The sequence below is a fragment of the Spodoptera frugiperda genome, chromosome 25 (genome assembly GCF_023101765.2).
Source record: "Spodoptera frugiperda isolate SF20-4 chromosome 25, AGI-APGP_CSIRO_Sfru_2.0, whole genome shotgun sequence".
NCBI classification, from domain to species: Eukaryota; Metazoa; Arthropoda; class Insecta; order Lepidoptera; family Noctuidae; genus Spodoptera; species Spodoptera frugiperda.
The window spans coordinates 10,487,610-10,509,617 of NC_064236.1; the positions used below are offsets into that span (position 1 = coordinate 10,487,610).

The 22,008-nt window shown below is 34.1% G+C and overlaps 4 protein-coding genes across 4 annotated transcripts; 2 read left to right on the top strand and 2 right to left on the bottom strand.

The window, feature by feature from the left end:
• The first annotated feature begins 251 nt into the window (after positions 1–251).
• Positions 252–5,598, top strand: LOC118262587 (LITAF domain-containing protein). Its single transcript, XM_035574098.2, has 4 exons — positions 252–496; positions 607–756; positions 2,651–2,804; positions 2,958–5,598. The coding sequence occupies exons 2-4, from the start codon at positions 615–617 to the stop codon at positions 3,061–3,063; spliced, it is 402 nt and encodes a 133-aa protein (XP_035429991.1). The 5' UTR covers positions 252–496; positions 607–614; the 3' UTR covers positions 3,064–5,598.
• A 1,362-nt stretch (positions 5,599–6,960) lies between these two features.
• LOC118262575 (ATPase family AAA domain-containing protein 3A homolog) lies at positions 6,961–11,470 on the top strand. The gene is made up of 10 exons (XM_035574070.2): positions 6,961–7,294; positions 8,003–8,157; positions 8,247–8,359; positions 8,438–8,644; positions 8,725–8,882; positions 8,968–9,227; positions 9,311–9,434; positions 9,539–9,830; positions 9,916–10,114; positions 10,232–11,470. The coding sequence occupies exons 1-10, from the start codon at positions 7,105–7,107 to the stop codon at positions 10,412–10,414; spliced, it is 1,881 nt and encodes a 626-aa protein (XP_035429963.1). The 5' UTR covers positions 6,961–7,104; the 3' UTR covers positions 10,415–11,470.
• Positions 11,260–14,744, bottom strand: LOC118262580 (ras-related protein Rab-21). The gene is made up of 5 exons (XM_035574084.2): positions 14,597–14,744; positions 14,298–14,464; positions 13,897–14,064; positions 13,127–13,245; positions 11,260–13,036 (listed from the first exon to the last, which is right to left on the bottom strand). The coding sequence occupies exons 2-5, from the start codon at positions 14,427–14,429 to the stop codon at positions 12,823–12,825; spliced, it is 633 nt and encodes a 210-aa protein (XP_035429977.1). The 5' UTR covers positions 14,430–14,464; positions 14,597–14,744; the 3' UTR covers positions 11,260–12,822.
• Positions 14,745–17,754: 3,010 nt separating this feature from the next.
• LOC126912451 (uncharacterized) lies at positions 17,755–20,445 on the bottom strand. Its single transcript, XM_050704573.1, has one exon. The coding sequence runs from the start codon at positions 20,443–20,445 to the stop codon at positions 17,755–17,757; it is 2,691 nt and encodes an 896-aa protein (XP_050560530.1).
• Between the last annotated feature and the right edge of the window lie 1,563 nt (positions 20,446–22,008).

A 22,008-nucleotide genomic window follows, 5' to 3' on the forward strand; every position in this document is an offset into this window, starting at 1 on the left:
TTATAGAAAATTAAATAAACAAACTAACTCGACATTGACAATGATGTATATAAAATAGCTTGCTTTGCTTAAAATGGTTGAATGCGAAAATTGAGCTAAGCTATTACCATCAGTCGATAGAAATACGACGATGATCAAAAAGTTGCAGTGAAATGAATAAAATTTATTTTTCTATTTTCAATTTTACATACACACAAAAAATTACAAATTATTGCAGAATAGCGAATAGTCTATGGTACACAAACACATTATCAATGTGTCACTTTGTGTCGAGTGAATACCAAAGAGCATTGGAGAATAGTGAATACATACACAACTTGTTGATAACTTTGTGTAACTAGTAACTAATACTAAGAAATTTAAAAAAATCTCCTCCCTCCTTTATTCACCAGTGCAAGTATTGATTTTTCGTCTAGGTGTGACGACGTGGTTTATTTATCTATCTATTATAAAACGGCCTGATTCGAGAAAAGCTCACGCTTCTTGTGTTATATAGGTTGGTGGAGTCATATCTAAAAATAGCTTCAAGATTATATTGCATCACAGTGACCGATTGTGAGGGGCAGTTCTTATAGTTTACCTAAGTGTTTACTGAAAAATTCGCAGAAGACACGATGGAAAAAGGCTGGAATCCTCCTCCGTATGGCTGGGGTAACGCGCATACGACGCAGCCACCACCAGCTGCTCCTCCCAGCTACTCACAAGCTGTAGGCGGTGTGGGTCCTTCGAGCCCTTACACTCCTCAGTATCCTCCATGTAAGTAACATTTAACAGAAAATGTAATTAACGTAAATATATATTTTTTTGTATTTATTACAGTTAAATTGCATGTTTAGTTAGAGTTTGAAAATAACAACGGTGTCCAGAGCACATTTATTATAGTATTCTAAAAACAGTATTAATTTAGGTAATTTTTTCAAGCAATTAGGCTTTGTTTATACTATTAATGAATGTGTGTTACTGAAACCAAGGTCATCCTACCATTGTATTCTTTTTTTATTTTGAACACTTATAAAATAATATATTAGTTACATCGACTTGTGAATTGACATTTAAAATTATCAAGTTGAGCAAGATTTTGATTACTAACTTGAAATATGGAAATCTGTTTAAGTTGTGAAGGCATTATGTTGATAGTTGACATTGATAATGGTACCTATTATTCTGTACTGCAATAAACTAATGCTAATTATGTTTTTATAAAGACAACCTTGTAGTTTAATACATAAAGGTCACTTCCTCATAACATTTTGTGACCATTAGTTGGTTGATGATGGTGTTTAATACAATTAGCACTTATTTTGTTCACCTTGACTGAAAATGTGTATAGCTGCAAAAACTAGCATTTAACATGGACTTCTATTTAATAATTTTCAGTGCATTTCTGTTGAAGAGTAGGACTATGGATTACAGCAATTTGCACATTACTATTAACTTTTTGGTATTGCATTTGCTAATGTTCTAATGTTGCATTGCTAAAGCATCTTATTCTGCGATAACATTTTCAATGGCTGGGCGTAAATTGGTAGTCTAGTTAATACTGGTTATCATTCTTAAAGAATCTATTCCATGTTAAGTACATTCACATCAATTTGCTTGCAACCAAACAATTTCATAATTCATTTAAATAGAATGTGCTGAAGGTGACATCCACTTAAAAGTGAAGCTACAAATGTCATAATATGATCTCAACCTCAACAATAAATTAAACAAACTGGTTGTAAGCTAGCTTTTATCAAGTAACCTCTAACATTAACTAAAAGTATGACTTGACTACATACTACATTTTGTCTTCAAATGATCACTTTGCCTTGACCCAATACTCAATGCCACAGAATCAGGCTAAACATCACCCACCTCATACACTATGACTCACACTTTGAGTTATATTTGTTTTGGACTATTTAAAGAAATATTTGGTGTATCAGTAAGGTATTTTGCAAAGTACTTACAAAATTAAATGTGCAACAATTTTTTAAAAGCTAACAATTACCTATATGCCTCTTCTAAGTAATGCCCCTAATTCTGCTTAACTAAGTATAAGTGAAGGTTAAGTAACACTTAAAATAAGCTATATGATTTTGTGAAGGCCATGCAATTTGTCTTCATTTAGGTAACAATGCCAACTTAATAATTATTAAAGGTATTAAGTTGGAGCAAGCTGAAGGCAGCTTGCTCCTACATAAGGATGTGATATTTTGTGGTAAATCAGCGAATGAGATCATTCAACAGCCAGCATTATTAGAATCTATTGTGTTGTACAGGATTATCCTAAATTCCTTTGTTTCAATGATGTATCATCAGTATTCTGAGTAATTGTTGTTGTCCTTGTTATTAAGCGACTAACGGTTGGGATTTCAATGATTTTATTTTTTATGTATTAGTGCTACTTGTTGTAAATAAGTTACTGAAATTGTAATATCTGCCGAGATAGAAACTAGGGCTTGTAATGTTTCTTTTTATGAATCAAAGTTTAAGTTCTTGTATGCTAGGGCTAATTCTGGACATTGTTGTTACATTATATCAACATATATTAAGATGTGAAACAGTGACATAAAAATGTATGACCTTTAAAATAGTTGTAAATGTCAATTATATTCTTGCAGGACAAGGTATCTCATTTCATTTAATGAATTATTTTTTATTACAGCCTCTGGGCCTTCGATAGTGACGACGGTGGTGCCAGTCGGTCCTCATCCCACCCACATGATCTGCCCCAGCTGCCATGCTGAGATAGATACAGCCACGCAGACTAAACCAGGCCTAATTGCTTACATTTCTGGCGCCATCATTTGTCTTGTCGGGTAAGTCAGTAGAATATTGTATCATGAAAGACTATTAAGAAAGTTAATAAAAAAATAGAAAGTAAATCTGTTAGTCTTGAATTGATTAAATATAACACAGTATGTAACCATAGTATTATACAATTACACTCTAAATTATGTAATTTGTTACAGTTGCTTCTTCGGATGCTGCCTTATCCCATGCTGCATTGACAGCTGCATGGATGTTCATCACAAATGCCCCAACTGTGGAGCTTACCTTGGCCGCTACCGACGATAAACATCACAACTTGATCGACGAAAATAACTACGTAATTGGAAAACGAAACATTTGAAGATCTGCATGGGAAATCTCCATTGACTTACACCCTGCCTATCTTGATTTAGCTTTTACAAAAAACAATAATTTACGATCTAAAATAATCTCATATGGATTATTGTCTCGAATGAAAGAAATCTCATAAAATCCCTTTTGTGTTAGATAGTTGCATTACTTATTTTAAGTAACAGTAATTTATTATTGTCCCTAGTCAAAGGGTTTGCATGGCAGCCATAGTAGGTGTCAATTAATATTAGTTGGGGTGTCCAGTAGTTCTACCGAACTCTTCGTACAGCCCTTCTTGGCTCGAGAGCCAAGTCACGCGAGCGCAACTAGCGATTGTGACGAGTGGTTAAAATCTAAATGTCCGTCATATTGAGGTAAGGTTATGTTACTGCCTTCTACTTTGTTAGAATGGTAGTAACCTAATGTTACAAAAAGATTGTTCAGATGGCAGTCTAGAGACAAATCAGCTAACTTGGAGGAAGATTACTTTTATTATTATTTTGATTGCTTAACATGTCTTTATTGTTATTGTATAATTGTTTTCATATACATACACAGTACAATTTATTACAAATGCAAGTAACTTGTTGACTTATTTAATGAGATAATTTATGAGTTGATTTGTTTTTACGTGTTTTTAATATGTAAGAGTAAGCCATAGCCCGCGTTTATGTATTAAGCAGAGTTTTATTCAGTGCCAAAATGTCTTCCTCATGGCCTGACACCTTTTCGTTTGTATCACATGTTACACGATTTTGATAAATATTCAAAATATTTAGTGTTTAGAATACCACATGATACGTATTATTGTATGTATGGTATGGTATGTGTAGGATAGTAACTACAGGAATGGTTTGTTTCATAATGTCTGATTATGTTAGTCTGACAGATAATTTGACCTATTTTTCAACATATCAGTCAAGCTTACAAAAATTTAATAAGACATTGTGCAACAGGCCTTATATATTTCTATTGACGTCACTGCATAGCATCACAATTTGAAACCCAAAAAATCAGGCTTTATGTGTTTATGTCGTATAAATCCATAGTAGCCCCTATAGATATTTCTAAATATGTAATAGAATATAAACTAAATGTTGTATGGAAGCTACTTAAATGTGTTGGATGTTATTTCACAGTATTAAACATGTGTTTTGTTTCCCTCCACACATATTATATTTCTCACTTGTGTTAGTCTAACTAACAGCTTAGTTTTATAAAAAAAGGTTTATGTATGATCGTTATAATCTACTTTCCAGTTAATACTCTAATGTTACGTTGATATCTATGATAGAATTTCACAGCATATTAGGTGTACATCCTTTTACATACAGTCCCTGGCCACATTATTAGACGCACTCTTGTATTTTGTTCAATTTGTACTTTTACATTTAAACAATGAGTGTTATACATATTTATTCATACACATATAGGATAAATATTGTATTTGTATAAAATTATACCTCTATACATCTTAAAAAATCGAAAACTTGGTTTCAACGCGCTTATTCCCGAAAGACTGGTTTCAGTTGAAAAATATTTTCGTCGAGGATTGTCCATTTGTCAAGAATGGTTATGAGATATAAAACATCGCGCTACGCTCAATAGAAACATGTAATCATCTAAATAATTACCTACGAATGAAGTGGCGCGTGTAACAATGTGGCCAGGCACTGTAGATTCATGTTATTGATATATTGAGTAACTGTGTGTGTCTTACGTATTTGGTTAAGGAAACCATTGTTACCAGCCTTTTAATTAATTTAGTTTTAATTTAGTGAGTTAAGCTAATTTTATTAATTTAATATTATTTACTGCATAATAGGAAATATTAACGGACACGGGTTGTCAATGTTTTATTTATGGTTTCATAATAACTCAACACTTTTGGCCTAACATTTTTCGGTAAAAAATACATACAAGTACAATTAAATTGCTTTTAAGCTTGATATTAACCAATCAAAATACCCAGTTACATTATGAAAGTACCTTTTTTATATACCACGACGGTGGTAAGCAAGCACACGACCCACCTGATGGTACCTTACTGCCGGCAGCATTTAGCCATATAATGGTGTCATGTAATTTAATGAAATGAATCATTATTGATTTCCATTTTATTTACATTCTTCTTGATCTGTTTTAGATTAGTATATAATAAAAAAATGAAGTAAAGACCCTTATTGGTATCTATTAAAATTCGGAAAATTCGTTTACAAAATGAGATATCTACTTCTACAAAATATATAAATATTTTAATAAAATAATTTCTTTATACCTACTACAGGCATTTTACATTTTTATATAAATTTATATGTATACATTACATGTATTTAAAACTTACTGCTTTAAAACTATTTTCGTACTACTGACCACAAAAAAAATCTATAATGTACCTATTATTTTTTTCTATTTATATTTTACATTATTAGAAAAGAAATAGATTTATGGACTGTCTTAACAAAAATAAAGGTTTATTAATGTCGTAAATGAAGACTTTTATTAAGACTTTAGAACTTAGCACAGCACAACTCCAGACTCGACTATATTTTACCTATTTCATGTTATTGAATTTTTATCTACAAACAGTTTAACTATCATCTCTAAAGTCCAACAGTATCTACGTACTTGGAATGAAGGCAAGAAGATAACGATGAGATACTATCTCGTTGTCTGGATATTTGCAATCAGACAGAGTAAACAACGAATAAAACTAAATATCGCACAGGTACCTATTTCTCTCACTAGGCAGAACAGAAAGGAAGAAACCCATATTTATTTTATATACAAATCGAGAGAAATAATTTGTTGTTATTGGGTTATGAAAATTATAGGTGATTGAAATTATGTAGGTAATTATGTGTCTTTAAGTCTTTGACTCCCAATAAAAAACTGTTGAAAACAAATCCTCCGCTAACGTCGGTCACCGGTGACCACCACGGCGTTCAATGTGCACAAACTTCATTCACTGATGTGTAATCATGTAACTGATGTTACAAAAGGCCCAATCCTCCCAGCAACGCATTAATACGGCCGCCGGCGCATAGTCAGGTCTTAATATGTTCACAAAAATTTGGTTCCCTCGTCGGTTGTTGCGAGCTACGAGGCAAGCAGACGGATCACATGATGATAAGCAATCAATTATTGATACCGCCGATTGATACCTGCTACTTGCAATACACCAAAGAAGTTACAAGTGCGTTGCTGACTTCTGTTACTCTCACGCGTATGGTGAGAACGCAAGCTTAGTTTCTCGTCTGTTATCCATACAGCTGTGGTATCGTTTAGGTCGCTGGGGGCCACTCATGCCGAAGCTTGGCCCCTCATAAGAACGGGAGGAACAAAAGTATTAATGATTTTCGATATCCTAAAAATTCTCTGTGCTCACTAAGACAGTGTTTAGCAAAAAAATTGGAACCCCAACCCCAGTCAAACCCTATTTTAGAACTCTTTAATGTTGTGCAACGGCCACACGTTAAGAGAAGCGTTGTCGGTTGTAGGTACTTGTAGTGCCGCTGCAATATAACCAGCGCCCACTGGGTTAAACATTAATATATTTATTCATATTTGTATGTATATACCAGCGGCAGGGGCACGGTAAACGTGTGGTAGTCAAGCGACATAAGACACGAACGACTGGTTTTACGGTTTTACCAACAAGGTCAAGTAGTTGGCCTTCGAAGAATAAAATCATCTATACCTAGTGATTTTGTAGATAATTATGTATGTAACAGTAAAGGATAAATCTTGTATTAACGCTCACGCTGCGCTGGAATTTACATATTTACTATAATCTAAAATTTTCAGCGGTCCATAGACAAGATCTTTCTTCTTATTTCGCTGTGGAACTGTCAAAAGCGTCTGTAAATGAGTGACAGACGGACATCGCACCGTGGTCGGTCGCTTGCCCGTGGTTGAAGATAGGATAATTTTATAAAAAGAAAATTAGATTTTTGATTATTCTTTACTGAATTAAAAAAGTTACCTTAGGTCAACATGTCGTGGTTATTTGGGTACAGTTCCACGCCTCCGCCGCCCTCTGATGTTCCACCTGCAGATTCAGGAGGGTCTGCCGCACCCCCAACTAACCTAACCAAATCTGAAAAGAAAGCCATGGAAGCCTATCGTTTTGACTCTAGTGCTTTAGAAAGAGCTGCACAAGCAGCTAGAGAACTAGAGCGCTCAAGTAAGTGTATAAAGTATGTTATTATCAATCACATTGCGCGCTATTGCATAATGCGACCGCATAACCTTACAGACCGCGAGCGAGGCCTACTTTTAATTAAAACTTATATTTAATGGGTCTTATCACGTTTTGGAATGTCACACTTAAAAAACAGTACACTATGTACTTGTGTCCTTGTACTAGCTATGGTCACCTACTACTGCTATGAAGTCAATGGCTACATAGGTTAGAGTAGTAAAGATCTGTAGATAAAATTCATGTGTTATCAACCTTATTAAAAAGTTTGATTGCATTGATACAAAGAATGCAACTATGAAGTTCAGTTATATGCCACGGAAACAGTTTAGTCTGTTGTAATAGTAGTAAATGTTTACACAATCTTACTATTTTTCTTACAAGCATCAGGATGCTTGTAAGATTTATTTATTCTTATAAGATGCAGAAACAAGTTATCTCTTTAATTACACCCAAAACTAAGGTACACACACAGATAGTTTGCACTACAGCACATAGATACTGTTTAAATCTCAGATGAAGAAAATGATGTAAATGCTTTGCCTATGATCTAGGTACCTCATAAATTCTGTAATAAATCTTTACATACATTTTACATCAATAGTCAACTGAAAAGTATCTTACTATTTTTGCTTGTACATGTGTATAAATGAGAAACTGTAATTATAATATATGCAATGCTTATTTACACAGAACATTCAAAAGAAGCCTTGGAGTTAAGTAAGCTCCAAGAAAGTACCAAACAGACTGAACAAATGGCTAAAATAAAAGAATATGAAGCTGCCATAGAACAAGCCAAAGTCGAACAGAAGAGAATTGATTATGAAGAGCGCAGGAAAACATTACAGGTTTGCATACAATTACTTTCATCATAAGAAAAAATATGATTAGCTTAGATTTTTGGCTTTGACAATAATTGTATCTTGGTATGTTTTAGGAGGAAACCAAACAGCACCAAATGAGAGCTCAGTATCAAGACCAGTTGGCTAAAAAGAGATATGAAGAGCAGCTTGTTCAACAGCAAAAATCACAAGATGAAATCCTTCGAAAGTATGTACCAGTTCTATATTTTGCATTAAGTACTTCTGTTTCATTAAAACTCTAATTGCTTATATGATTTAATTTTAGACAAGAAGAAAGTGTAGCAAAGCAGGAGGCATTACGGCGTGCTACTATTGAACATGAAATGGAGCTAAGAGAGAAGAACAAACTCAAAGCCATTGAGGCTGAAGCTCGGGCCAAAGCTAAAGCTGATCGTGAAAACCGTGATATCACATTGGAACAAATAAGATTAAAGGCAGCTGAAAACAGGACCACTATTCTAGAAGGTATCAAGTAAGTATAATCATTCAAGGTCAAATAAGTTATGTCTTTAAATAAACATGTTGATGAGTACCACTTTTATTGGATAACAGGACAGCAGGCAGTGTTGTGGGCACTGGCCTTAACGCCCTTGTGACTGATTGGGACAAGACACTAGCTGCAGCTGGAGGGTTGTCACTTTTGGCTCTTGGTGTATACTCCGCTAAAGGGGCTACATCAGTAGCTGCAAGATTTATTGAGGCTCGCATTGGTAAATATTCTTTGAATCATATTTCTTTAATAAATAATTTTTATTACTTAGATATATTATACAATTTGTTGTTTCTGTTGAACAGGCAAACCCACCCTTGTGAATGAAACATCTAGATTCTCATTACTGGAAGCTGTTAAACATCCCATACTCACCATTTCCAAAGCAATTCAGAGTTTCAAAAAGCCATCAGATGCATTAGCAGGTGTTGTCCTAGCGCCAACTCTTGAGCGACGACTTCGAGACATTGCTATTGCAACTAAAAATACGCGTTTGAACAAGGGATTCTATAGAAATCTGCTCATGTATGGACCTCCTGGAACTGGTAAAACTTTGTTCTCAAAGGTTAGTATTATTTTATTTAAATTAATAAAAAGTAAGTCTTGGTGTTAATTATTCTTGTGCTAACTATAAAATTATTTTTCCAGAAACTGGCAAAACATTCTGGCATGGAGTATGCTATTCTCACTGGTGGTGATGTGGCGCCCATGGGCAAGGATGCTGTTGCAGCTATTCATAAAGTATTTGATTGGGCCAATACAAGCAAAAAAGGTAAATTGGAAAATAAGCACATGACTTAATGTGGTATAAATGAAAGCATTGCTGCCCAACTGCTTAAAATGATATTGATTTATATATATTACACAAAATTTTAGGTGTACTCCTCTTCATTGACGAAGCTGACGCATTTTTGAGAAAGCGTTCCTCCGAAAGAATTAGTGAAGACTTGAGAGCAGCGCTCAATGCATTCCTGTACAGGACATCTGACCAAAGCAATCGGATTATGTTGGTGCTTGCTTCAAACACACCTCAACAATTCGATTCTGCGATTAACGATCGTCTCGACAAGATGATTGAATTTGGTCTGCCTGGCCTAGAGGAGCGCGAACGTTTGATTCGTCTTTATTTTGATACTTTTGTTCTTCAGCCTGCATCAGAAGGAAAGAGGTATGTGTATAATCAAAGCATGGCTATGATTTCCTTGGACAAAGTATAATGGTTCCTAAAATACTAAATCATAAATATTTCACAGGCGTTTGAGTGTGGACCAGTTTGACTACAGTGCATTATGTTCAACACTAGCCGCTCGTACAGCTGGTATGTCGGGCCGAGCACTCTCCAAGCTGGGTGTTGCATGGCAGGCAGCAGCTTACGCCTCTGAGGATGGACGCCTCACTGAGCAAATGTGTATTGATATTTGTGATGATGCTGTTCGAGATCACCGTCAAAAGGTGGGTTACTAACTGTACAAGTTACTAAAAGTTTGTAACTTTAATTTGATTTTAAAATGTAAAGACTTGTAAATAATTTTTATGTATTATTTTAATGCTTACATATTTTATTTATAGATGGAATGGCTGTCATCTGAAGAGAAATCGCGAAGCATGATGCCATATCTTCTAGACTTGCCTCCTTTGGATGTAGAACACAATGAAGTAGCTCAAGTTGCTAGCAAGAAAGATACAGTGGTGGAGGAGATAAATGAATCCGTCAATGCACAAAAGAAGAAAGAAGTTGAATTAGAAAAGTGACACAGTGTTAAATCTACTAACATGGCAGATGTAGCTGTAAACAACTTAATATGTTCCAGTCCCACACAAAATATTGCTAGCTGTGATACAAATCAAAAGTATAAATACAATTGTAAAAGGTCTGACTTCAAAAAATTCATTGTACTGAATGATCACGATATGGAAGTTTTGCGGAAATTATCTCATAAAAAAAAGGTGGCATAAGACAGGAGTCTTAAAAATAATAGTTATTAATGTATGGTTTTAATAACAAAGTGTGTTATTATGATTGAATAAGGATTAACGAATGGGATAAATAACTTTATAAACAAATACCTTTTTTAAGAGGTGTAGGGATGCATTCAAAGTAAGAAACTAATGTTTCACAAATAAATGCGAACTCATCATTATATACCAAAATTGTAGTTGTACTATTTCATGTTTTTGGTACCTAATGTCTTATCTTGTTTTCATCAATAATTGTGCCTAAGTACATGTAATAATTGTACTTTGTGCAAAGCGGAACAAAATATATTGGTACAAAAGTAGAGTAAATAGGTATTTAAGCTTCCTATCCAAAAGGCGTATGTTGTAAGTCAGCTGTAAAATATGCATTTTATAATATGTCATCAATCCAAGTGATTCATAATTTTATTGGATTTTAAACATCAAGATGCATGATTCAATATGTGCGAGTGCAATTTGCCTGCGAATATGTAGATGCTAAATAGATGCTACAAATTAAATAAATTAAATAAGCATTTATTTAGGAGTTTTATCTATTGGGAGTATTTTATTGGTTTTATCTGTATTAAATAGTTTGTGGAGTTCACAGTGGGATATTTTTGTTGGTGGTAAATAAGACATTTTAATCGGCAAATCCATAACCTTTATTGCATGAATTTTACAGACAATATTAATTTTATGTGTCCCTTCTTTTAATAATAAAAATGTTTTATTTCTGAAAAGAAACTTTGAATATTGATGTAACTGCTTAGCTTATGCTATTTAGATAGTTTGTTGATATCATTTTAGTCACGGTTACACAAGTAGTGCATATTAGATTATTGTTAACGAGACGTTTGTTTCATTTCATCAATCCTTCCTTTATTTGTGTGGGTGCACTGAATATGACTAAATTGTGAATGTTTTTACTACACGTGTGCAATATAATCTTACATCAGTGAATTACCCTGCCTCACGAATGCACGAATGTCACAATATACCAAGTATGGCAGGTCTATGCAATTACAAGTTCAAGATTTACTTTGCTGGTGTAATAACCAACCAACAATAACATAATAAAAATTACGAACAATATTTTCAATTATATTGACAAAATTATTTTATGTGAAACATGAATATAACAACGAATAACAGTTTATAAATCTCTTAAGATGTAGTTTTAAGATAACATGAATGAGGCAAAGATACTTATATTGATCGCATAGAACATGAAATCAATATTAGAAAAGACATGTCAGACTAGGTATATTCAACAGTGGAACAATTTTATTAACCTGGCACATTAGAACGTCACCACGCCCTCATCATAAGAAAGACATACCTTATTATACATTAAAATCCTAGACACAACATTAGTATCCACAAATATATAAATTAAATTCATTTGCATAGACCAAGATTAAATTATTATTAAAGCATAGTTGTTTGTTCAATATAACTTACATCAATTGCAATTCCTAAGTTGTACAGGATAACTTATACTTGGAGAGTCACCAACCAAGCAACCAAAAAAGTATTTTAATGACAAAATATTTGATATCTTTTGAAATCATGTTTTGATTAACTATCTTTGCATACCTTCCAATAGGTGAGTTAATAATATATATAAAACATTTTGGTGAAAGTCTTTGTTCTAATCCATCTGATACCATTAATAAAATATAAAAACAGACGACATTAAGAATTTGCCATAAACTTAGTTCAACAACATTTAGACTATAAATACATCTCAAAATGGAATAAAAGTACATCAATGAATAGATTAATAAGACTTACATTAACATTAAAAGTAGCCATGTCACTGTTTCCTCGACCAAGCAACAGTCGGTTCAGCTATAAGGTGCATTTCGCTAGCTTAAAAATTCATTTATGTTAAAACTTAGACAAATATGTAATAAGAAACATTTGAATATCATTTACCAATCTTTTTGGTATATGCACCATTCTTACAATTAATATTTTTTAATAATAACATTTCATATTGAGATAAATACAAAAAATTGTAGCTACCATATATAAAGAATATTTTAAAACTTAAGTTGTATAAATCAAATCTATTATAGTATGCAAATAATATATTACATTTTTACAAGTATTCAGCAAAATATATATGCGACTGACTACTAGAGACATGATGTTACTATGTCTGTGTGTCGTTTAGTGTTGCATGAGTGTAGATGATCTTAGTTGCTCCGATTACCTGAGCAACAAGAAGACTGGGTCTGGGGAGCCTCATCGTCAACCACCACCACTTGTGAGGTTCTGTTTACATCTGTTTGAGCATTTTGCTCATACCTCTCAATCATGGTTCTGGTAAGATCAAGGAAAAGTTCCTCTACACCTTGGTTCAATTTGGCCGAAGTGTAGAAATGTTGAGCACCAACCATATTGGCATAGCTGCAATGCAAGGAAAAAATTTAATCTAATTATCATGTTATACATATAAGTATGTTCATAGTCACTTGTATATGTAATGTGAAGAGTTACCTTTCAGCTTCCTCCAGTGGCACTGTTCTCTCATGTTCTAGGTCAATTTTATTCCCAGCTATTGTGAGAACTATATCAGATCCCAACATCTTTTTCAGTTCCTTAACCCAGTTTTTTACCTGCAAAAATATTTTGTGTATCTTTACTAAAAATATATAGATCAATAAAATTCTAATTAGTTCCAATTACAGTATACTAGTGTACTATTAGAATTAGGTACTGTTTAGTGAGTCATAACCACATAGATATTTTTATTATATCTATGGTTATATTGCACTATAAGCATTAGGTCTTTTATTTAGTTATTACTTAATTAAATTTAATGGTTACCATGGTTAGAAATCAATGTTTTCACACAGAATTCTCCCTTGTTCTTAGGTCATAGTCATATTAAAATTACTAATACATAAATGATATTTCTAATGAATCACAATGTATGATAGAGACCGGAATATACAAAGTGGCAAAATAAGCACCATGTTGATTTTACTTCTGGAGAAATATGTTTAGGATGGGTTTGATATGCATGTGCTTTTGTAATCTAATGATCTTTTTCCTATCATGGTTAAAGTTCCTATACAAAAATTTGGTTTAGTCATGCAATATTAGCAGAACCCCAATGTTAGTCACATTAATACTATCCACAGGATGTTTCATAGGTTAAAGAAAAGTTGCAAATGTGCATTGATACCAGAGAGCACATGCAAATATGTAATGTTTGTTGTGATACGAGTTAAAGTGTATAACAGTATATTAACATAATAACATACCTTTCCAAATGAGTCTTCATCTGTGATATCATACACCAAGATAGCCCCATTGGAGTTCCTGTAGTAAATGGGGCCCAATGCATGGAACTTCTCTTGGCCAGCTGTGTCCCAAATGGAAAGGTTTACCCGTTTACCATTAATGTTTAGTCTCTTGTTTAAAAATGTGGCCTGTAATTAAGAATGTTTGTTAACTAAGAGGAACATGTGATGTTTATTAGGTTACATCATATTTATCATAAGCTGATGTATAACTTCCTAAAAATACAAAGTTAATAAAAAAGCCTATGTAGACAAGTAATGGAATTTAAAGTAACAAAATCCACTTGGCTTTGACATATTATGTTGGATTTTTTAATGATTGTGAAATGTACAACAAAATGAATAATTCCCCAAGTACCTACCTGCAGTGTAGTTAGGTGTTTGTCGTTGAATTTGTCTTCTATATAACGCAACAGCAGAGAAGTTTTTCCAACACATCCCTCACCCAGCAAAACAACTTTGAAGTTGTGAGTACCGCTCGGCGCGGTAGCCATTATACTTATAGATTCTTGGAACCTTCAAACTTAAGCTGAAGCAAATTAAATTTGTAGCAGTTAAGAAATACGTAATCGCTACATACAAAGAGCAGATTGGCTATTTTACATCACGAACAACCACAAAAGCATTTGCTATTGACATTTAACAAAGTATTGGTATGTACCACTTGTTAACTAATTGTAAAAATCGAAGAACTTTCCAGTTTATTGAATACAAATCGCAATTATTTTTCAACAAGCCCTCTGATGTCAAGAAATTGACAATTTGACAAAGTACGTCAAAGTACGACACTTACGACAGAATGTTACACAATATTACAGATGAAAAATAGAACCATAGACAAAACTACATTCAAAGGAAAGCTCGAGCCTTTTGGATTGCATGGGTTGTTCCTGAAGATAAATATTTTTATAATCATCTCATGATCTCACGAAGTAATTAGTCTCAGTATTTTCATACGTATTTTAAGAGAAGGAAATGTAATATGTGACGCAAAAATATAAAGAATATTAACCGTTTGTATAAAAGACAACAATAGAAAATACATTGTGTCTCGTGTGGATCCGCGCTTCCGGCATACCACGGGTTAATGATTCCATATATATCAATAAAGAATATTATTACATTAATTTAGTACCTAGGTAGATTTGATTAAAAGTATTTGACTTTATTAGTCGGAAACTTTGAAAAATGCCTGATTACGTTTTACATTACGCCTACATAGTAGAAGGAAGTTTTAGGGTTGGTATAGAGGCCTAGAGCGCCTTTCACACTAGCGTTTATCCAACGTAGACGTTCGATAAACGTATGCACTGCGAAGACGCCGCGAGAGCGCGGCGTAGGCGGCGAAGGTACTCTTAATTTAGTTGTGTTGGTTGTCCTATGAGCCGACTGCCGATGCAGCTATAAACGTTAATGACAACAATTATGACGAGTAAATAAATAATAAAGCAATGATCAATCCTTTAAATACTGATAAATAGGTTATTGAGACTGGTTACAAGTACTTACATAACTAGTATACGATTTACAAACTATCTTGCCCATTTTTTTTTTATAGTTTGGTAGGTCGACGTTTGGCCGCTATTTTGCCTGATGGTAACTTTGTAATTGTAATTTTCCTAATCCGTAAAGCGGTGGCATTTTACATGACTTTACATGACTAAGTAAAGTACATAGCCCTGATAATGTGGGCTCAGGGCGATGATGAATCATTCAGTCAGGAGTCAGGAAAGGACATTTTGTTTTATAATTAGGTGCCTAGGTACCTATAGATTTACTAGCGTTTTTCGGATGAAGTGAAATTTTCAAATAGGTACCTAATCATTCTAATTTCTACAAGGTAATGAAAAAAATAAGTAGAAGATACTTGTTTTGAAACTTTATTTCTATTTCTTTATAAGATTTTTATCTTAGTAAAGTAGGTAGAATACAAACTTTCCTTATAAATTAGATGTAGTTGTACATATCGAAAACCGATTATCATTTGTTACAGAACAGACACATTTTATATTTTGTTACTTGCACGAGTTGGAATATACGCATAATATTTATGATTTTGGGTTAATCTTCATGAATTTTAAATAATGAGTAGGTAGACATTAAATTTTAATCTCTTTTGAAGATGATATTGTGTGCAGCGACGGTCTGTGTGAATTCAGTAAAAGTACTTAAATAATTACTTATTATAAATTTATTACTTATTATAATTTGATAGGTTAAAAGGTACCTATGTACCTACTTAGTTCTTATGAGTATGCCCCTTGGACAGCCGAAGAACTTTTGTTTAGCTGTCTTCAGATAACTGTTTCACATACTCGACTGCAGTTGCAGTTGAGTAGGTATTACTCTGAGTCGTTTTTGAGAGTTAAGTATTCGATTTATAAATGAGGGAAGTATTGTATATCCACAAGTACCCAGTAAAGTTTTTTCACAATTTGTTTAAATTTTTGTCTCCAGGTACCTACTTGCAGACGAGAGACGTCCTTAGTCAGAGCAAGCTACAAAATGCATCCGGTGTCGAGACTGTGAATTAATTGAATTATAATAAACTTTTTTGTTACCTATATTAGCCTATTTGTTTTTTTGTAGTGTACGATTATTATTTTATCCCGATAAGTACCTAATTTTTCTCGTGTAATTTGTTAAAAATAGTCTTAGAAATAATAGGTAAAATTAATTGTTCGATTTATATTCGAGAACTACAGTATTTTTCAACATTTAACATGATGTGTAGCTAGCTACCTTAGTAGCTTATTTACTGACTGAAAAATACTGTAATTGGATGAATTCACAAATTTCTACTTAAATAGGAAAATAAATGATATATAACAATATTATACAGTCAAAGTGAGATAGTATTAACGATAATATTAACTAAACACAAGAAAGTTGTGGGAAAATAAATGATATGGAGAAAACGTTTGGATGGACACTCAACTTAAATTATACTACGAGATGATCAGATTATTTGGAGAATATTGAGAGAATTTAAGAAAAATCATTTTGATATAAAAGAAAATAATGTCAAAATATAAATAAATGTTACAGGACCTAGCCTATGCTTAGAAAATGTATTTCAGATCTCATCATTGGGCTGCTACTTTTGTAACTATTATATGAAATTCAATAATTATGTACTATGTATTAGTACTACTATGTATTAGTAGTAATGCTACTTATAATTTTATTTTAATTTAACAATTAATTTAAATGTTTACTAGGTATAGACGTATAGACAATTTCGTACCAAAACTCAGATTTTATTTATAAACATAAATATTTTTTCGAATAACTACGCTGGCGCCGATTGGATAGAATTAAACAATTTTAAAGAACAAAGCAGAACTACATTATTGTCACATTGTCAGCGATCTCTCTAATCAGCAATAGTAAATATCAAGTACCTACATAAATAATATCGTATAAGAGTGCCAACCAATTTGGCAATTTTATATTTATATTTATGTTATTGCTTAATCTGAAACACGAGTAATATAAATTTTACGACTTATACGAATTATAGGAAGTAGTACCTATAATTTACACAAGTATACAGGGTGTAAACGGAACGCTCCTAAACGCCGTAAACACGCGACGGTAAAAAAAGAGATTTATATTTAAAAAAAATTAAGGAATTTGATATTTATTTTATGTAATCAACTGCTGATACATGAATGCTGATGATAGGTACATGAATAACACGAAAACAAAAATGATTAAAATTATAAAAACAATAAATGTTTGTACCGATTTCCGGCAGCGTTCCGTTTACACTCTGTATGTTCACGAATCTATAAAACACTGTGTTACATATTAAATTTATGTAAGATCTAAGAAGTTAAAGGACTTCTGTATGCCCTTCTGAGTAGCCTTTGATGAACTAACAATGTAGAATACTGATGTACTATTTTTTAATTTATTTTTAACAACTACACTGAACCAGTCCATAATATTAGTTGTCTTACTTTTACCAAGTTGAACAAAAGGATTTGTCCGTTTTGGTATTACATCAGGTCTAAATCTTTTAGTAGTTACGGAAGCTTTAAGGCTTGGCGAGGGTCGCAGTCTCGCGGCAACTAAGTCCTTCAGTTTAATATTATTTGTATTGTTTATCGTTCTTTTTGGAACCAATGCATTATATTTAAGTGATTCACGTAAAAAATTCAGTACTTTTATGTTTTTACCTTTATTAAACGCAGAAGGATACACGGCAGAGGGCGCAGTTTGAGGTCTTGAACCATAAGAAACTTTAGTAGTAGGACAAGGTGTAGTCTCAGGCTGAACTCCGGTAGGGTAAACTAGGTGGGTAGTGGTAGTAGTCCTTCTGGTAGTAGTTCTCTTTGGTATTACAACTCGATAAGTAGAGAATGGTTTCAGTGAAGGAGTTCCAGTGGGATAAGGAAGAGTAGTATAATTATACGGTATTCTACTTTGATAACACGGCGTCGGAGGATACAAAGTAGAACTAGGACGACGAGTATATGGCTTTCGTGTAGTTGTAGTAATACGTATTGACATAGTTCCTGTCGGGTAAACCAAGGAAGATGAAATTGAAGTTTTTTGTATTCCAAATGTTTTTGGAGGTATAACATTTTTAATAGGATAAGGATGAGAAAAAGATACTGACGATTGAGAAGGACGGCGAGGATATCGAAGACTGGGAGAATGTGATGGAGCAGTTTGAGTGGGATACGGGTGTGAAAGGGCTGGATAATTTGGATTTACATAATAATTAACACTAACATCAGATGAAGTACCAATTGAAGGATTTTGTGGATAAGTAGGATTTGGTTGCTTTGAAGGAGTTCCTGTCGGGTAAATATCAGATGGATAAGGAAGGGTTTTCTTAGTTTCTGAATATTCTGGCTTGTAAGTAGTAGAGTAAGAAGTAGTAGTTATAGTATTTTCTGTAATATAATCATCAGGATCGCTCACAGTTCTCGTTGGCGGTGTTCCAGTTGGGTAAACCTCTGACGGATAGGGATAAGTTGAATGAGGCTGTGTATTGTCTTGTGGGTTATCTTGCTTAGAAGTTGAATATAGTGTCGTAGTAATTGCTTCTTCAATGGGGTAATGATACTCCGGGTCCTTTGGAGGAGTTCCAGTAGGATAGACTGGAGAAGGATAAGGTGGCGTTGAATACCGATCAGTAAAATCAGGACGAGTAGTCGATGTCCAGCTTGGATTTGTTTCTTCGGTATCGGTATCGTATGAGTAAGTAGGTTTAGGAGGGGTTCCAGTAGGATAGACTGGAGAAGGATAAGGTGGCGTTGAATACCGATCAGTAAAATCAGGACGAGTAGTCGATGTCCAGCTTGGATTTGTTTCTTCGGTATCGGTATCGTATGAGTAAGTAGGTTTAGGAGGAGTTCCAGTAGGATAGACTGGAGAAGGATAAGGTGGCGTTGAATACCGATCAGTAAAATCAGGACGAGTAGTCGATGGCCAGCTTGGATTTGTTTCTTCAGTATCGGTATCGTATGAGTAAGTAGGTTTAGGAGGGGTTCCAGTAGGATAGACTGGAGAAGGATAAGGTGGCGTTGAATACCGACCAGTAAAATCAGGACGAGTAGTCGATGGCCAGCTTGGATTTGTTTCTTCAGTATCGGTATCGTATGAGTAAGTAGGTTTAGGAGGGGTTCCAGTAGGATAGACTGGAGAAGGATAAGGTGGCGTTGAATACCGATCAGTAAAATCAGGACGAGTAGTCGATGGCCAGCTTGGATTTGTTTCTTCGGTATCGATATCGTATGAGTAAGTAGGTTTAGGAGGTGTTCCAGTAGGATAGACTGGAGAAGGATAAGGTGGCGTTGAATACCGATCAGTAAAATCAGGACGAGTAGTCGATGGCCAGCTTGGATTTGTTTCTTCGGTATCGGTATCGTATGAGTAAGTAGGTTTAGGAGGTGTTCCAGTAGGATAGACTGTAGAAGGATAAGGTGGCGTTGAATACCGACCAGTAAAATCAGGACAAGTAGTCGATGGCCAGCTTGGATTTGTTTCTTCGGTATCGGTATCGTAAGAGTAAACAGGTTTAGAAGGGGTTCCAGTAGGATAGACTGAAGAAGGATAAGGTTCTGTTGACGACTGACTAGTAAAATTAGTACAATCAATACTAGTAGAAGTAGTAGTAGTAGTTTCAGTAACATGGGATACATCGAAAAGACGCACGTTGTGCTTTGCTGGAGAGGTTCCAGTAGGATAAACAGGTGAGCTATAAGGAAGCCTTGAGCCGGTATCAATATAGTCAGCATATGAAGGTTCTGTAGTTGTAGGAGGATAATATGTAGATAGATATTTATCTGATTGGTAATCGGAAGCAGGATATAAACTTTCAGGAGATGTTCCAGATGGATAGACAGGAGAAAGGTGCCAGTCAGACGTCGTCATATCGTGAAGCGTGGTTATCACTGCATTATCATAGCCCAATGTTCTGACAGTTTCACTAATCCAAAATAGCGCAGGACTTATAGCAGTAAAACTGAGCTGAGGACTTGCACAACGGTCCATGTTGGTGATCCCTGTAATGCCATATATTTTGCCTTCTAAAAATAACGGCAGGCCTTGTTCTTGTCGTTGTCGACAAATTTGTATTGATCTTTTTGTCAGTCTGTTGACAGCACAAACATAATATCCAAATGGTTGTTCTTTATAGCATCTTTGTACGATGGTTACTTGTAGTCTCGGCTTGTTTGTATTCAGTACAGGAATAAGCGCCTTTTGTCCTATCGTGGATAGACTGTCTAGAGCACTTAATTTGACAAGTTTCCTTTTTTTTCCAGTTTTTTTTACGACAACTAGACCAATATCATTCCGTGTAAAGAAATTATTGCCACGAACATAATTTTTATAATGCGGGTGAATATAAGATCGAATTATAGGTGAGTTATCAATATATTGACAATTTTCCGCACAGTTTGATGTAGTCAGGACAACGTTAGGTAAAATGAATGTTCCTACACAGTCCTGGATAGGTTTGTAGATTTCATTGCTGCACTGGAGATGTACTATACTTGTTATAGAAATGCTTCGCATGCGCACAACACAAAACGAAAATATTGTATAAAATTGAAGAGTTTCCTTCAACATTATATTATTTAAACTATAAAACTATTATCAACTTCATCGTTTATTGTTGTATTTTTATGGATACATTTAACCTGCTTCTTATTTGTTTTTATAGTAACGTACCGGTATCGAATGTTTATTGTAACACGACATGACGACATTCAGTGTTGCCTTTATAGAATTGGAGATTTGCAGTGTGCACAGCACTTGCGTATTTCCTGAGTAACTTTCAATACTTCGCAGAAGTAAGATAGCTATTTTTTTAAATGGAACTCCTGTTGCATATTATCAAACATAAAAGATTTTAGTTGAAACCAGATGGTAAAACCTGGAAGATGCCCTGTAGTGTACGTGGTACGGAATTGTTTATTTCACCCTAGTCTGGCTGATATCCAACAATGTGTTTTCGAAGCTGTTTTAATGAAAGCCACAATTATTTTGTTGACGTCATCATTTTCCTTTTAAGAACAGATTGGACGCACACTTGCTTTGTTTAGTTTTAGTACATGAATAACACTGGTGGTACTAATTGTCATATAGATAACTAGCAAAACCCAACGAACTCCGTTTCGTCACCAGACGGGCTATTTTATTGATTTTCTTCAGATTTTTTTGCTATAAACCTCACGGCGCGCAAGTCCTTTCCAACGAATGCAAAACCGTGGAAATCGGTTCGTGCGTTCTGGTGTTATAGCGTCAGGAAGGAAAACCCGACTTATTTTTATATAATAGATTAGGTACCTATATGTATTTTTGGTAACAAGCACTTTTTGTATACAGAATACCTACATGACTATGTTCTGCTATTGGTTTACAAACCTATGTGATATGATCGTAAGATCATAAATATCGCTAGTTTACCACTTTCTTAGACAGTAGTATCACCGTGGATAGTATATCGACAGACAGGTTGCAGCTACACTACTATTTTTCGTACATTGCCCATGCCCATAGCATATACTTTTCATACGTGGCAATGTATGAAACGTTACATTATGTGACACT

Coding starts and splice junctions, on each gene's coding strand:
- LOC118262587 (XM_035574098.2), top strand. CDS start 615: ATGGAAAAAGGCTGGAATCCTCCTCCGTATGGCTGGGGTAACGCGCAT. Junction 757..2,650: donor CACTCCTCAGTATCCTCCAT/GTAAGTAACATT, acceptor TTTTTATTACAG/CCTCTGGGCCTTCGATAGTG. Junction 2,805..2,957: donor GCCATCATTTGTCTTGTCGG/GTAAGTCAGTAG, acceptor AATTTGTTACAG/TTGCTTCTTCGGATGCTGCC.
- LOC118262575 (XM_035574070.2), top strand. CDS start 7,105: ATGTCGTGGTTATTTGGGTACAGTTCCACGCCTCCGCCGCCCTCTGAT. Junction 8,883..8,967: donor ATTTATTGAGGCTCGCATTG/GTAAATATTCTT, acceptor TCTGTTGAACAG/GCAAACCCACCCTTGTGAAT. Junction 10,115..10,231: donor TTCGAGATCACCGTCAAAAG/GTGGGTTACTAA, acceptor TTTTATTTATAG/ATGGAATGGCTGTCATCTGA.
- LOC118262580 (XM_035574084.2), bottom strand. CDS start 14,429: ATGGCTACCGCGCCGAGCGGTACTCACAACTTCAAAGTTGTTTTGCTG. Junction 14,065..14,297: donor AACACCTAACTACACTGCAG/GTAGGTACTTGG, acceptor TCTTAATTACAG/GCCACATTTTTAAACAAGAG. Junction 13,037..13,126: donor CCACTGGAGGAAGCTGAAAG/GTAACTCTTCAC, acceptor CTTGCATTGCAG/CTATGCCAATATGGTTGGTG.
- LOC126912451 (XM_050704573.1), bottom strand. CDS start 20,445: ATGGACCGTTGTGCAAGTCCTCAGCTCAGTTTTACTGCTATAAGTCCT.